The 15138-nt window shown below is 38.5% G+C and overlaps 1 protein-coding gene across 1 annotated transcript in view; it reads left to right on the forward strand.

Moving 5' to 3' along the window:
- The window catches only part of LOC146454408 (uncharacterized), a 204412-nt gene that overhangs the window by 140857 nt on the left and 48417 nt on the right, over nt 1-15138 (forward strand). Inside the window, exon 13 of the mRNA XM_085095547.1 lies at nt 6992-7063. Coding sequence (XP_084951673.1) covers nt 6992-7063 — 72 coding nt within the window. The remainder of the gene's footprint in view (nt 1-6991; nt 7064-15138) is intronic.

Below are 15138 nucleotides of genomic sequence, written 5' to 3' on the forward strand. Positions count from 1 at the left end.
TGGGATTCTGTATAAACGATCATGTAGAAAAATCGAGGCAATGGAACTTCAACTTTGTTCGGAGAGTCTCTAAATATCTTTATAGTCTTAGAATATTACGGTCCTACCCTATATTTTGTTTAAAGCCTTCCATGATATGAGAAAACTCAACAATTAACATGAACATGGGATAAGTAAAAGAAGCATGATTATCATGGACATGTTGTTATAAAATTTACTTAGCTTTTGGCTCCTTTGAGGATAAATGATTTTCAAATAAGACCCTGTGATTATTGATTATTAAGATAAAAAATAAATTGGTTAACTAACACTTGTAAAGGTGTACATGTATAGCTTATACTACACAACTTAAGTAAAATAAGTCACATAATAGCAATCATCAAGGTGTGATTATTTGTTGATAGGAAATTGGCTTACAACAAGCTCAACGAACTGTCCAAAGGAGTTTTTGCTAACAATATCCAGCTGCAGGGGGTGTAAGTATAACTTCTTCTTTATCTGTCAAATATTAATCGAGGAGCTAGATTTGCTTTAAAATAAATATTGTGACTCCTATAATAAATTCGTATGTGCAGCCTTTATTTAATAACTATGCATGAATGAATTCTCAATCAAAAACTGAAAAGGAGTCTAAAATTTACCTGTCAGAAGACGTGGTCGTTTAAAAGTGTCCCGTTGGTTTTGAGCGGGGGGGGGGGGGGGGGGAGAGAAATCATCTTTAAAAGGAAAAGAAAAGGAAGAAATTGATTGAGTTACGAAAGCGATTAGAAGATCTTTAGTTATACTTGATGCATGCAGAATTGATAAGCCTTTCCGTAGTGGACATCTCAACAGTATTTGGTTGACCAATTTTTTACGAAAGGGTTAAAGGGAGTTCGATTCCATCATTTATATCAATACAAGAATCTTCGTTTACATTGGTTTGCTGATAAGCTGCAACTTAATGCATTCCGTAAGGACCAGTTTACACACTACTATCCTTCGGCAGATTTGGCGGCTCCAGAGTATCGGAAAACGATTCTCTTGTATATTTGCAGTTTCAATTATAAGCGTATACAGTGTAACATTAAGCGTGTAGGCTCCTTATTGGTCGTCCGCTCCGGTTCATTCTGGGATGGGGGAATTTGAATCACGACATATTCGCACTTTTAACGGATGGTTAGAAATTGGGGGGCTTTTGGGCGTGGTATCTTGAAGTGGAAAGATTTTTCCCCCATCCAAGGGACTTGGAGATTCCACATTTTTACGTATTTCACATATTCCTGAGAGCAAGAATCATAAAAACAAATCCCGGCATTTACAAGTGTTTCAGCGTCTGATAAATGATGCATATTGACAGTCTCTTTGGTTTTAAGTAAAAGGGATTCCGAAGCAGTTAGAAGTAACGACTATTTTGTCGAGTCAATCATTAAATAAACTGAAGAGGTCATGTTTTTTAAAAGTTTTAGCCAATAAAGTGTTTGGATATCTTGTAAACTTACTAAAAACTTGGAAAATCCGCATTTTTTTTTTTGGTTGGTAGGTACTTGAATAACAACCAGCTGAAGAAACTGCCCAAAGGAGTTTTTAATAACAATAAACGGCTAGATTGGCTGTGAGTATAACTACTCCTTTGTCTGTAAACCCAAACACGACTGGCTATTGCTGCTTGCTGAGAAATATGGTGGTTATCTTTCCTAAAGTCATTCTCGCGTGTAGCCTTAATTTAATAACTAAGTGTGAATCACTTTTCAATCAAAAACTTAAAACTAGTTTCAAATGTAATGGCAACTGATAGTTGAAAACGTCAGTGTTAACTCACTACTGACCAAACTATTTAAAACCATTGGTATTAAACGGTTCTTTTCTCATTTACAAGTTGTTTTGTCTTGTTTTTGTTGGTTGTATGTGGTGTTCTATTTTAACATAGTAAGCTTAAATTCTGTTCCCAGTGCCATCAAAAGATTAGTCGTACGTTCCTCGATCCACAAAGCGAATGGATTTCAAAGTTTATTAACTTGAGCTCTTACATTTTCATTTGAAGGACGGCTGGTGATTCACCTTATTTCGGAACTCCGTGTTTGAGGGATTTTTTCCCATAAACATTACTCTCATTTTCTCGAATTCATTTTGCTTTGTCAACAAACGAAGAAACAATGAGGAATAGAACGTTTTTGGCACTCATTTTTTCTTTTCGTTTGTTTTTGTTTTCATCTATTCCTTTTAAGTTTTGGCGATGTTGTATTTCCGTAGTTACTTCATTTAGAAGATTAGCTCGACTTACAGCTTAAGAAAACAAACATTACTGCTGCGAAAAGCACGAGGTTCAAAAACTCTAAAGTTGGCATCATGTAAAAGTCATGAAATGTAACGAAACGTTTATTAGCATATAACATGTCCCCTTTTAAGATGGTTTTAGAACCAAAATGTCAAAAGTGTTCATACGAAACTGAACCGAAAAAGTCTTTGTGGTCTCAAACAGTCCACAAATGTCTGGTAAAGTAATACAAAGTCTGGATTCCTGGTTGGCTTGATAAGACGCCCAGAACGTGGTCTGGTTAGCATTGGTGTTAGGTCTGCTGGAGTTCTGATCTTTCGAACATCAGGATTGTTCTTTGGCGTTGCTGCGTTCTGGTTGTTACTGGCAGGTGGTGACTTGCCAAAGTGATACGTGTATCTGCTGATGGGCCCACTAGTTCTTGCACTTCAGGAATTGCTGAGGCTGGATCATCATCTGAGAGGTGAGCCGGGTATCTTACAGGTACCTGTGGCTTTGGTCGCTGCTGTGTGATGGTGATCATCATCATCATCAATCTTTATTTACCCTCGGATTGTAGAGTAGCTTAATGCAGCTAATATCTCCGAGCATTTTCCCACCCAACCATGATAATATACGCACAAAGACCCCCTACTCTTTGCGAACAGTGAGTGGGTTCTTTAAAGTCCCACAGAGTTATTTACAAACAAGGATTGTGAGACGGGGCCTACGGTTTATCGTCCTTATCCGAGAGGACTAGAAAGTCTAACCATTTGCAGATGTCAGAGCAAAGGCAGCACTTTCTCCTCAGTTATTTAAAGACCCTAAGTGGTGGTCCGGCCGGGGTTTGAACCCGCACCTCCCGCACGGTAGTCCGGCACTCTACCAACTGAGCTAACCGGTCGGCGGTGATGTAGCGTGGCTTTATGTCATGTTTGTTACGTCGGAGCCTTCTACTGGTCTCGTTATTGGTGATCCAATATGAGTCTGGCGTGATATCTTTGGACTAAATATGTCCTGGTTTCCACTCATCTGAACTGTCAGCGGTGAACCGGATGAGCTGACTTGGCAGGTACATATTGTTGCCCTGCTTGAATGACTTCAAATGTGCTGAACGCTTGTTGCTAACGTGGGTCTTCTGTTGATCAGTTAGAGGCGCTGGTATCATAGCCATGCTGAGACGGGTGTTGATTCGCCTATTATGGAACAGTTCAGCAGGTAATGGTAGAGTGTCACTCACAGGAGTGTCAAGGTAAGTTTTCAGAGTTTTGATGATGTCGATGTCACTGGCACTCTTCTTTAGGTTCTGTTTGATTGTTGCAACTGCCCTTTCTGCTCTTCCATTGGCTTGATGGTAGTATGGGCTGGATGTTACGTGTCCAAGCTGGTTACAAAAGCGTCGGAAGTTGTTAGATCTAAAGCATGGGCCGTTGTTAGAAATGATCTCCTCAGGCAGTCCAAACTTCCTGTGACAGTTCCGGTTGTCTCGCTCTCAAGAGTATCATAAGTGAGAAAGCCAGAGAAGTACTCAACTGTCGCTAAGGCATGTTTACCTCGAAAGTCAACCAAACCCATGCCAAGGATTTCCATTAGACGTGTTGCTGAGAGCTGTCTCTTTTGAGGTCTGGGCATCTTGTTGCGATGCCTTTGGCATTTATCACACTTGTGAACCATGTCTGTAAATGTCATCCTGTATTTTTGGCCAACAGACAGTGCGTCTTGCACGTTGAAGCATTGAAGTGTGACCTTGATGTGCGTCATGTAGGCGATTGAGAGTTGCAGTTCTCACACTTGTAGGAATAACAACTCTGTTGCCTCTCATTATGATTCCGTCAAGAATTGTCAATTTTTCACGGAAACACCAGTATGGATGCAGATGCAGATGCTTCAGGACTTGTGCAATGCTGACGTCTAAACCAGGGATTTCTCTGGTGCTGCCTCGTTCAACAAGACGAGAGAGTGTATCAACAAGAAGCACACTCTTGGATCCAACGTACACCACTGGGATGTCCTATTTGGGGAGACGCAATAACATCCTCTGCAATCTGGCTGGAGCAAGGCTAATTGGTTTCAGAAGGATGTTCTGTAGGGGTTTGTGATCAGTGTGTGCGATGGGTTTCCACCCAAAAGTGTAGTGTGCAGTTTCTCGCAGGCAAACAGGACTGCCAACAGTTCCCGTTCTATATTGGAGTAGTTAGCTTCAGCAGGAGTAAGTGCCTTACTGATAAAAAGTACAGGTTTGCCGTCTTGGATACAGAACGGCACCAAAGCCTTTCAGAGATGCATCGGTTTTAATAACAGCTGACTTGTTGGGTTCATAGTGAGTAAGCTGAACAGCATTAGTAATCTCATTCTTGATGGTGTCTAGTTACTTTTGCATATCGCTCGTCCATAAAAAAATGCACGTCACGTTTTAGCAGGCTTCGCATCAGATGTGTTTTCTTGGTCAGGTTTGGGATAAATGTTGACATGAAATTCACTGTACCAAGAAGGCTTTGTAGCTCTTGCCTAGCTTGAGGAGCAGCTAGCATTGCAATGCTGTTGACTTTCTTTGGAAACGGTTTTACTCCCTGTGGAGTGATGATACGTCCAAAGTACTCGACTTCCTGTTTCTTGATGCAGCACCTATTTGGGTTAAATTTCAGCCCTGCTTTGCATGCTCGCTCATTTAGGTGAATATCGTGACGTTCTCCTGTGGACCCTTGCACTTTAACATCATCTGCACCGGGAAATGTGCCAGGGACACCAGAAATAACCTGATCAATTTCTTTACAGAAGATTTCAGATGACGCTTAGAGCCCAAAGGGTAAGTACACAAAGCAGTATTTCTTAAAGGGTGTGTTAAATGCGGTGAGAATTTGACTCTTTTCATCAAGTTTTTTAGTCCAGTAGCCACTTTCTGCGTCAGGGTGGAGAAGTACTGGCCATTTTCGAAACTGTGAAGAGCCTCCTCCCACGACGCAGTGTAGTGAACATTGCAGATCAGGTACTTGTTTAGGTTTCTTGGATCAAGACACAAGCGTAGAGATCTATCTCTCTTAACGACAGTTACTATATTGTGAACCCACTCAGTCGTTTCTGCGCTGGGTCGGATGATTCCTTCTTGCTCCATCTTGTCCAGTTCCTTCTTAAGTTCTGGCATAATGCTTTATGGTACAGCAAGAGGGGGAAAGCTGAACTGGTTTTGCATAAGGGGAGACCTTTAGGCTTGCCTCACCCTCAAAAAGACCCACTTGACCGTCAAAGGTTTCTGGGAATATTTGTTTCAAATGCTTTAGAGGGTCACCTGTTTCCCTCCCAAGAAGTAGATGTTCCTTCCACTTCCTTTTAAGCTTGTGATAATCAACTTCTGATTCATCAGTAATGTAAACGGCCTTTTCTTGGTTGGGTTCCAAAGATACACTTTGAAGTGTGCATATAGGAGAGATAGTTACAAGCTTAAACATTTTGCAAAAATCAAGACCAAGAATAAGATCATAGTCATGTTTAGTGACGTAAAACTTGGCCTTCTTGGTGATCTCATTCCAAGTTACATTGACAAATACAGTTCCACAGTTCTGAAGATCTGCTCCTAACATACCACGAATGACAGCATTACTAGGTTTAAGGTGTTTTATTGACAGTCCAATTTGTGGAAGCATTGTCCAACCTCATTGTCTGACAAAGACTAGCGCTAAGCAGTCCAAACGTCCCAAATTATATCTCAAGGTGATTACATCGTGAGACAAACGATAATAACTTGCTTTTTTAAAATTGTTTTGATTATACTCTAATTTAGAGGATTATAACTGCATGTGTGTAGTAGTTTAAAAGTTTGATTGAAAGTTTTTGACTCAGTTCAGTAAAGGTGATGCTCGCTCACGAAATATCTTGGTTATTGTATGAAACAAACAGATTTAATCTCATCGTCCGACAAATTTCATTCTGCCGTGGGACTGATACGCACAGAGGACGTAAAACGTAGTAAGGACACCAGTCACCCTTATCGCCTGCGGCTCGAAGTGTACTTCTTATTTCTTACCAGTTAAGGTTCATGGTTGATAATTTCGAATGTGGGTCATTCCTAAATCGCATTCAGTTTTGAGAAGACGGTAATTAAATATCTTACATTTGGGATTCAAGCGAATGCTGCCTCTACTGTTGACCAGTTTAAGGTCACGCAGGATCGCACTCTTGCCCTCATTATACATGTATTTATAGCGCAGCTGCAGCGTGCGCGCAGAGCATCATGGGTAACAAAATATAGTATCCTATCAATGCTTGAAATCTGGGTTTTGATTACGACTTCACTGTGCGTCCGTCAGTCCGTACGCTCCACCACCGGGCAACCAATGCGAATGACACACCTAAGTATGTGAAGCCTGCGCCGCTGACGTTCGTTTATTTGGCGGGAAGTTGTATGGCCAACTGCTTTTTGAATGAACAGTTTTTAGGACAACAGAATACCCTATTCTTACCCTATATTTTGTTTAAAGCCTTTCATGATAGGAGAAAACTCAACGATTAACATGAACAAATGATAAGTAAAAGAAGCTCGATTATCATGTACATGTTGGTATAAAATTTACTTAGCCTTTGGCTCCTTTGAGGATTAATGATTTTCAAATAAGGCTTTGCGATTATTATTCATTTAGACAAAAAATAAATTGGTTAACCTACAGTAGTAAATATGGACATGTGTAGCTTATACTACACAACTTAAGTAAGAATAAGTCACATATTAGCAATCATCAAGATGTGATTTTTTGTTGACAGGAACTTGGCTGACAACGAGCTGAAGGAACTGCCCAAAGGAGTTTTTGCTAACAATACCCAGCTGCGGGACCTGTAAGTATAACTCCTTTTGTCTGTAAAATAATAATCGAGTGGCCGGTGTTGCTTAAAAAGAAATATTGCGTTTGTGTCTCCTATAATAAATAACAGTTTGCAAATGGTAGTACATACTCTGTATACACTGGTTGTTCCGCTGTAGTCACCTTTGGTTGTGTATCGCATACTACGTACGATTAAAAAGTCTAACAATTGCATCTGATATCACGTACACAACAGTTTTTAATTTCCCTATGAAATCAAACTTTAGCCGCTACTTGGTAGGTGTTCTCTACGGGTACACCATAAAAGGTATTATTCGTCGGTCCCTGGGCCTAAACCACGGTGCCATATAACAGTTAATCTGGGGACAGAAATCAATGCAAGTAATGCAATGATTGAAAATGTGATTCAGCCATGAGGGTCTGAACCTGGTTCTCTAGATTACAAGTCGAATACCTTAGCCACTCGGCCACTGAAGAAAAACACGCTGGCAACGTCGCTGATTATTGAACTTATCAGTAGTGGCAAGCTTGAAAGAAATTTCAATATATATTCTGCAATCAGGATTATCTCACTACTTGTTCGCTCGATCGGTTATGGACGGCCAAATCTATTAAATTAAATTGATTTTTAGTCCGCCCCCCCCCCCCCCCCCTTAAAAGTACTAGAAAGGGAGGGGACAAGAAATCGATTGCCTTTAATTGATGGCGTTTCTTATCAGAAATTTTCTGAAATGTTTACAGCTCGATGTTATCTCATTTCTATATATTAAAAGAATTATCTTACATAAGCACAAGTTTCATTTCATGCTAACAAATTAGACAACCGCATTGAACAACTGGCATAAAAGAAGCATGAAAGAAGCATTTCAAATAGAAGAAAGAAGCATTGATCGCTTTAAATAATCATAAGCCTAATTTCCACGACCATCAGACGTGCGGCCTTATTAAACCTTAAAGCTCTATCACATGGAGCAGTTCTTTATTAGCGGCCAGAGAAGAAACATGGACAACTGTCTCAGAAGTGGTCACTTGCAGGCGATTTGTTAACAAGACCTGGAAAACTTCATTAAAAAAAAAATGGGATTCTGCATAAACGACCATGTAGAAAAATCGAGGCAATAGAACTGCAACTTTGTTTGGAGAGTCTCTTAATATCTTTATAGTCTTAGAATATTACGGTTCTACCCCATATTTTGTTTAAAGCTTTCCATGATAGGAGAAAACTCAACGATTGACATGAACATGTGATAAATAAAAGAAGCATGAATATCATGGACATGTTGGTATAAAATTTACTTAGCTTTTGGCTCCTTTGAGGATAAACGATTTTCAAATAAGACCCTGTGATTATTGTTTATTAAGATTAAAAAAAATTGGTTAACTAACACTAGTAAAGATGTACATGTATAGCTTATACTACACAACTTAAGTAAAATAAGTCACATAATAGCAATCACCAAGGTGTGATTATTTGTTGATAGGAAATTGGCTTACAACAAGCTCAACGAACTGCCCAAAGGAGTTTTTGCTAACAATACCCAGCTGCAGTGGCTGTAAGTATAACTTTTTCTTAGTCTGTTAAATAATAACCGTGCGACAAGTGTTGCTTGAAAAGAAATATTGCGTTTGTGTCTCCTATAATAAATTACAGTTTGCAAATGGTAGCGCATACTCTGTATACATTGGTTGATCCGGTGTAATCACCTTTGGTTGTGTATCGCATACTACGTACGGTTAAAAAATCTAACAATTGCACGTGGTGTCACGTACAGACAAGTTTGTATTTTCCTTAAGAGATCAATCTTCGGCCGCGAGTTGGTAGGTGTTCTTCATGAGTACAGCATAATCGGTATAATTCGTTGGCCCCTGGGGCCTAAGCCGCAGCGCCATAGCCATATAACAGTTAATCTGGGAACGGAAATCAATGCAACTAAGGGAATGGTTGAAAATGTGATTCAGCCAGGATTTGAACCATGATCTCCAGATTACCAGTCGGATACCCTAACTACTCTGCCACTGTAGAAAAACACGCTGGCAACGTGGCTGATTATTGAACTTATAGTGGAAATCTTTGAGAGAAATTTCAATATATTTTCTGCAATCAGGATCTTCTCAGTACTCTCCCCCTCGATCAGTGATGCACGGCCAAATCCACCAATTAAAAGAAGATTAATTTCTAGTCCGCTTCCCCCTTACTCACTAGAAAGGGAGGGGACTTGAATTGATGTTAGTGTTCATCAAAAATTTTCTGGAATCTTTACAGCTCGATTTTAACTCATTTCTATCTATTAGAAAGTATCTCTCACATAAGCACATGTCTCAATTCATGCTAACAAATTTGACGACCGAATTTAAAAACTCGTAAAGAAGAAAGCATCTATTACTTCAAATGACCACAAGCGTAATTTCCTTGACCATCCGACCTGCGGCCTTATTTACTCTTCCAATTTAGAAATCGCTATAATTAGCAAACAGATCTTCGATGAGACGTTATCACCTCTATCATATGGATTATTATTATTATTATTATTATTATTATTATTATTATTATTATTATTATTATTATTATTATTATTATTATTATTATTATAAGCGGGCGTGACAGTTAATTTCTCATCTTTAGGGAAGAAACATTGACAACTGTTTCAGAAGTGGTCACTTGCAGACAATTGGTTAAAACTCCCTGGAAAACCTTGATTCAAGAAAAAAAAAATGAATATATAAAATGCACAAGCGATCATGTAGAACGATGGAGGAAATGGAACTGCAACTTTGTTTAGAGAGTCTCTAAATATTTTAATAGTTTTACAAGTTAAGGTCTTTACATAAATTATTTTAAAGCTGTCTGTGATAGGAGAAAACTTAACAGTTAACACATGATAAATGAAAGAAGTATGATTATAATAAGTGTGCTGGTATAAAATTTACTTAGCTTTTGGCTCCTTTGGGGATATTAAATGATTTTCAAACGACACCTTGCGATTATTATTTATTTAGACAAAAAAAAAATCAATTGGTAACCAACACTAATAAAGATTTATAGCTTACTACACAACTTAAGTAAAGATAAGTCACACGATAAACACGATTAAGGTGTGATTATTTGTTGATAGGAACTTGACTGACAACGAGCTAAAGGAACTGCCCAAAGGAGTTTTTGCTTCCAATATCCAGCTGCAGGGGGTGTAAGTATAACTTCTTCTTTATCTGTCAAATATTAATCGAGGAGCTAGAGTTGTTTAAAAATAAATATTGTGTCTCCTATCATAAATTCGTATGTGCAGCCTATATTTGATAACTATGCATGGACGAATTCTCAATAAAAAACTGAAAAGGAGTCTAAAATTTACCTGCCAGAAGACGTGATCGTTTAAAAGTGTCCCGTTTGATTTAAGGGAGGGGGGGGGGGGGGGGGCATCTTTAAAAGAAAAAAAAAGAGGAAATTGATTTAGTTACGAAAGCGATTAAAAGATCTTTAGTTATATTTGATGCATGCGGAATTGATAAGCCCTCCCGTAGCTAGTGGACATCTCAACAGTATTTGGTTGGCAAATTTTTTACGAAAGGGTTAACGGGAGTTCGATTCCACCATCTATATCAATACAAGAATCTTCGTTTACATTGGTTTGCTGATAAGCTGCAATTTAATGCATTCCGTAAGGACCGGTTTACACGCTACTATCCTTCGGCAGATTTGGCGGCTCCAGAGTATCGGAAAACGATTCTCTTGTGTATTTTGACAGACGATTTACAGCCAAAGGCGTCCGGATTGAGAAAATATGTTGAAGAGCACCATGTTTTCTTATTAAGTCGGGCAGACACTTTCTTAAAAGCTACAATGTCAATAAAGTTGAAAAAAAAAATGATGTCGAAATACAAGTACGATCTACGCTACGATACACCTGGTATCATGTGAGCCGGTTTTAAGTTGAAAGACCCCGGCAATGTTATAACTTTCTCAAAATTCGAAACTTGTAGATAAAGTAGTTTTTGAGAACTTGAACTAGCCTTTAAAAACTAAGCACGCCTTTGTAGCAACTCTTTCCATTCAGGTGGCATAAGTTCTTTGAAAAATTTAACACCTGGTGAAATCCTGTAACGTTAGGAGTAGCCTGTGTGTGAGGCTCTAGAACAGTGGAGGGTGGAAGGAAATCAGTCACGTGGAAAGCGTGGGATTCGATGCTAGGATCAGTAAGACAAAGATATAAAGAAACACTGTATCAGAGCGCAACGTCCAACTCTATTGCAACATTTTTACTTGAATTGTATTTACAATTTACAATTAAAAGCTTGTATAGTGCAACAGTAAACATCAGGCTCCTTATTGGTCGTCCTCTGTAATGGCCTTTAATTCTGTAACGCACGGCGAATTGGAATTACGGCATATTAGCAGTTATAACGGACGACTAGAAACGTAGCCTGTGCGCGTGATATCATAAAGTGGAAAGTTTTTTTCCCCATCCAAGGGACTTGTAAATTCCACATATTCACATATTTCACATATTCCTAAGAAAAAGAAAAATCATTAAAACAAATCCCGCAATTTATAAGTGTTTCAGTGTCTGACGAATTCTGCATACTTATTGTCCCTTTGATTTTTAGTAAAAGGGAAGAAGTCGGAAGAAACGATTATTTTGTCGAATCACTCATTCCATCAACTTAAGCGGCTCTGTTTTAAAGAGTCTTAGCCATTAAAGTTTGTGGATATCATTTAAACTGACTAAGAACTTGGACAATCCAATTTTTTTTGGTTGGTAGGTCCTTGAATAATAACCAGCTAAAGGAACTGCCCAAAGGAGTTTTTGATAACAATAAACGGCTAGACTGGCTGTGAGTAGAACTACTCCTTTGTTAGTAAAACAAACTCGAGGGGCTAGTGCTGCTTGTTGAGTAATGTTGTGTTTAACTTTTCTAAATTATATTCTCCCGTGCACCCTTAATTCAGTGGAGAGGTGTGAATCAATTCTCAAACGAAAACTAAAATCTATATTAAAATGTAATGGCAACTGATATTTGAAAACGTCAGTGTTAAGTCACTACTGACCAAACTATTTGAAAGCGTTAGTCTTAGACAGTCCTTTTCTCTCATTTAAAAGTTGTTTCGTGTTGGTGTTGTTGTTTTTTTTATATTCTCTATTGCTCTTTTTTCTTTTTCTTTGTCTTTTTGTTTTGTCTTTCTGTTTCCTTTTTACACAATTCAAATGACGTGGTCATCTAAAAAAGGAAAAAAAAACCAACAGTAGAAATTTATTGAGCTGTGAAAGCAATTGAAAGATCTTTTTTTAGGTTCGATGTGGAATTTTATAAGCCTTCCAGCATTTTACACGGGAACAGCATCTTGATGATAAATTTGTAACCAAAGGGGAAACGAGAGCTACATCAAAGCATTTAGTTTAACAGAAGAATGTCTGTTTACATTCTTTTGTTGACAATGCAAGCTGCAATTTAATGCAGTCCGAAAAGACTGGATTGCACGCTACCACCTGTCGGCGAATTTTGTGGCCCGGCAGTATCAAAACAAGAATATTCTCTGTATTTTGACGCACAGGTTTGAGCGAAACGAGTCTAGATTCAGGAAATATGTTGCAGAGCTCACCAGATTTCTTATCAAATCGAGCGGACACTTTCGAACAAACCGCCCTTATACCAATCAAAGTGAAAATATGTCGGCTGTCAAAACAACGCGTACAAATTACGCTTGGATACGCCTGGTATCATTTGCGGAACTGCCTTTAAGTTAAAAGTCGTCGGCAATCTTAGATAACCTGAAAATTCAAAAGTGATACATGAAGAAGTTTTGAGAAATTGACCTTTTGAACTGTGAAAGTCATCCTGCACAAAGAATGTACTTCCTTTGTGGGAACTCTTTCCATCCAGCTGGTTTAAGTTCGTTGTAAAATTTAACAGCTGGTCAAATCCCGTAACGTTAGCAGTAGCCTGCATGTAAGGCTCTTTGGGGAGGGTAGATGGGAATCGGTCACGTGGGAAGCGAGGGATCCGATGCTAGGATTGGTAAGACAAAGATAAAAAGAAACACTTTATCGCAGCGCAAAGTTCACTTCTTTTACAACATTTTAACTTGAAGTATATTTGCAGTTTACGATTATAAGCGTATACAGTGTAACATTAAGCGTGTAGGCTCCTTATTGGTCGTCCGCTCCGGTTCATTCTGGGATGCGGGAATTTGAATCACGACATATTCGCACTTTTAACGGATGGTTAGAAATTGGGGGGCTTTTGGGCGTGGTATCTTGAAGTGGAAAGATTTTTCCCCCATCCAAGGGACTTGGAGATTCCACATTTTTACGTATTTCACATATTCCTGAGAGCAGGAATCATAAAAACAAATCCCGGCATTTACAAGTGTTTCAGCGTCTGATAAATGATGCATATTGACAGTCTCTTTGGTTTTAAGTAAAAGGGATTCCGAAGCAGTTAGAAGTAACGACTATTTTGTCGAGTCAATCATTAAATAAACTGAAGAGGTCATGTTTTTTAAAAGTTTTAGCCAATAAAGTGTTTGGATATCTTGTAAACTTACTAAGAACTTGGAAAATCCGCATTTTTTTTTTTTGGTTGGTAGGTACTTGAATAACAACCAGCTGAAGGAACTGCCCAAAGGAGTTTTTACTAACAATAAACGGCTAGATTGGCTGTGAGTATAACTACTCCTTTGTCTGTAAACCCAAACTGCTGCTTGCTGAGAAATATGGTGGTTATGTGGTGGTAGTGGCCTTCAGTAAATTTAAAACCAAACTAAAGTGCCACCTTAAGCAGTAACGCCCGCGGTACATGCTGCATTTATAACTTAATTATTTGTCTAGTTTTTTATTTGTTTTTTTTTTGTTTCAATGTTTTGTGTTTTGTCTTGTGCTGTGTCAGGGCTCCATTTAAACTAGCTCTGCTAAATTGGATGCCCCTGGATAAATATTGAATTAAATAAAAATAAAAATAAAATTATCTTTCCTAAAGTCATTCTCGCGTGTAGCCTTAATTTAATAACTAAGTGTGAATCACTTTTCAATCAAAAACTTAAAACTAGTTTCAAATGTAATGGCAACTGATAGTTGAAAACGTCAGTGTTAACTCACAACTGACCAAACTATTTAAAACCATTGGTATTAAACGGTTCTTTTCTCATTTACAAGTTGTTTTGTCTTGTTTTTGTTGGTTGTATGTGGTGTTCTATTTTAACATAGTAAGCTTAAATTCTGTTCCCAGTGCCATCAAAAGATTAGTCGTACGTTCCTCGATCCACAAAGCGAATGGATTTCAAAGTTTATTAACTTGAGCTCTTACATTTTCATTTGAAGGACGGCTGGTGATTCACCTTATTTCGGAACTCCGTGTTTGAGGGATTTTTTCCCATAAACATTACTCTCATTTTCTCGAATTCATTTTGCTTTGTCAACAAACGAAGAAACAATGAGGAATAGAACGTTTTTGGCACTCATTTTTTCTTTTCTTTTGTTTTTGTTTTCATCTATTCCTTTTAAGTTTTGGCGATGTTGTATTTCCGTAGTTACTTCATTTAGAAGATTAGCTCGACTTACAGCTTAAGAAAACAAACATTACTGCTGCAAAAAGCACGAGGTTCAAAAACTCTAAAGTTGGCATCATGTAAAAGTCATGAAATGTAACGAAACGTTTATTAGCATATAACATGTCCCCTTTTAAGATGGTTTTAGAACCAAAATGTCAAAAGTGTTCATACGAAACTGAACCGAAAAAGTCTTTGTGGTCTCAAACAGTCCACAAATGTCCGGTAAAGTAATACAAAGTCTGGATTCCTGGTTGGCTTGATAAGACGCCCAGAACGTGGTCTGGTTAGCATTGGTGTTAGGTCTGCTGGAGTTCTGATCTTTCGAACATCAGGATTGTTCTTTGGCGTTGCTGCGTTCTGGTTGTTACTGGCAGGTGGTGACTTGCCAAAGTGATACGTGTATCTGCTGATGGGCTCACTAGTTCTTGCACTTCAGGAATTGCTGAGGCTGGATAATCATCTGAGAGGTGAGCCGGGTATCTTACAGGTACCTGTGGCTTTGGTCGCTGCTGTGTGATGGTGATCATCATCATCATCAATCTTTA

This window comes from Pavona decussata, unplaced genomic scaffold (assembly GCF_977016875.1).
Source record: "Pavona decussata unplaced genomic scaffold, jaPavDecu1.1 SCAFFOLD_302, whole genome shotgun sequence".
NCBI lineage: Eukaryota > Metazoa > Cnidaria > Anthozoa > Scleractinia > Agariciidae > Pavona > Pavona decussata.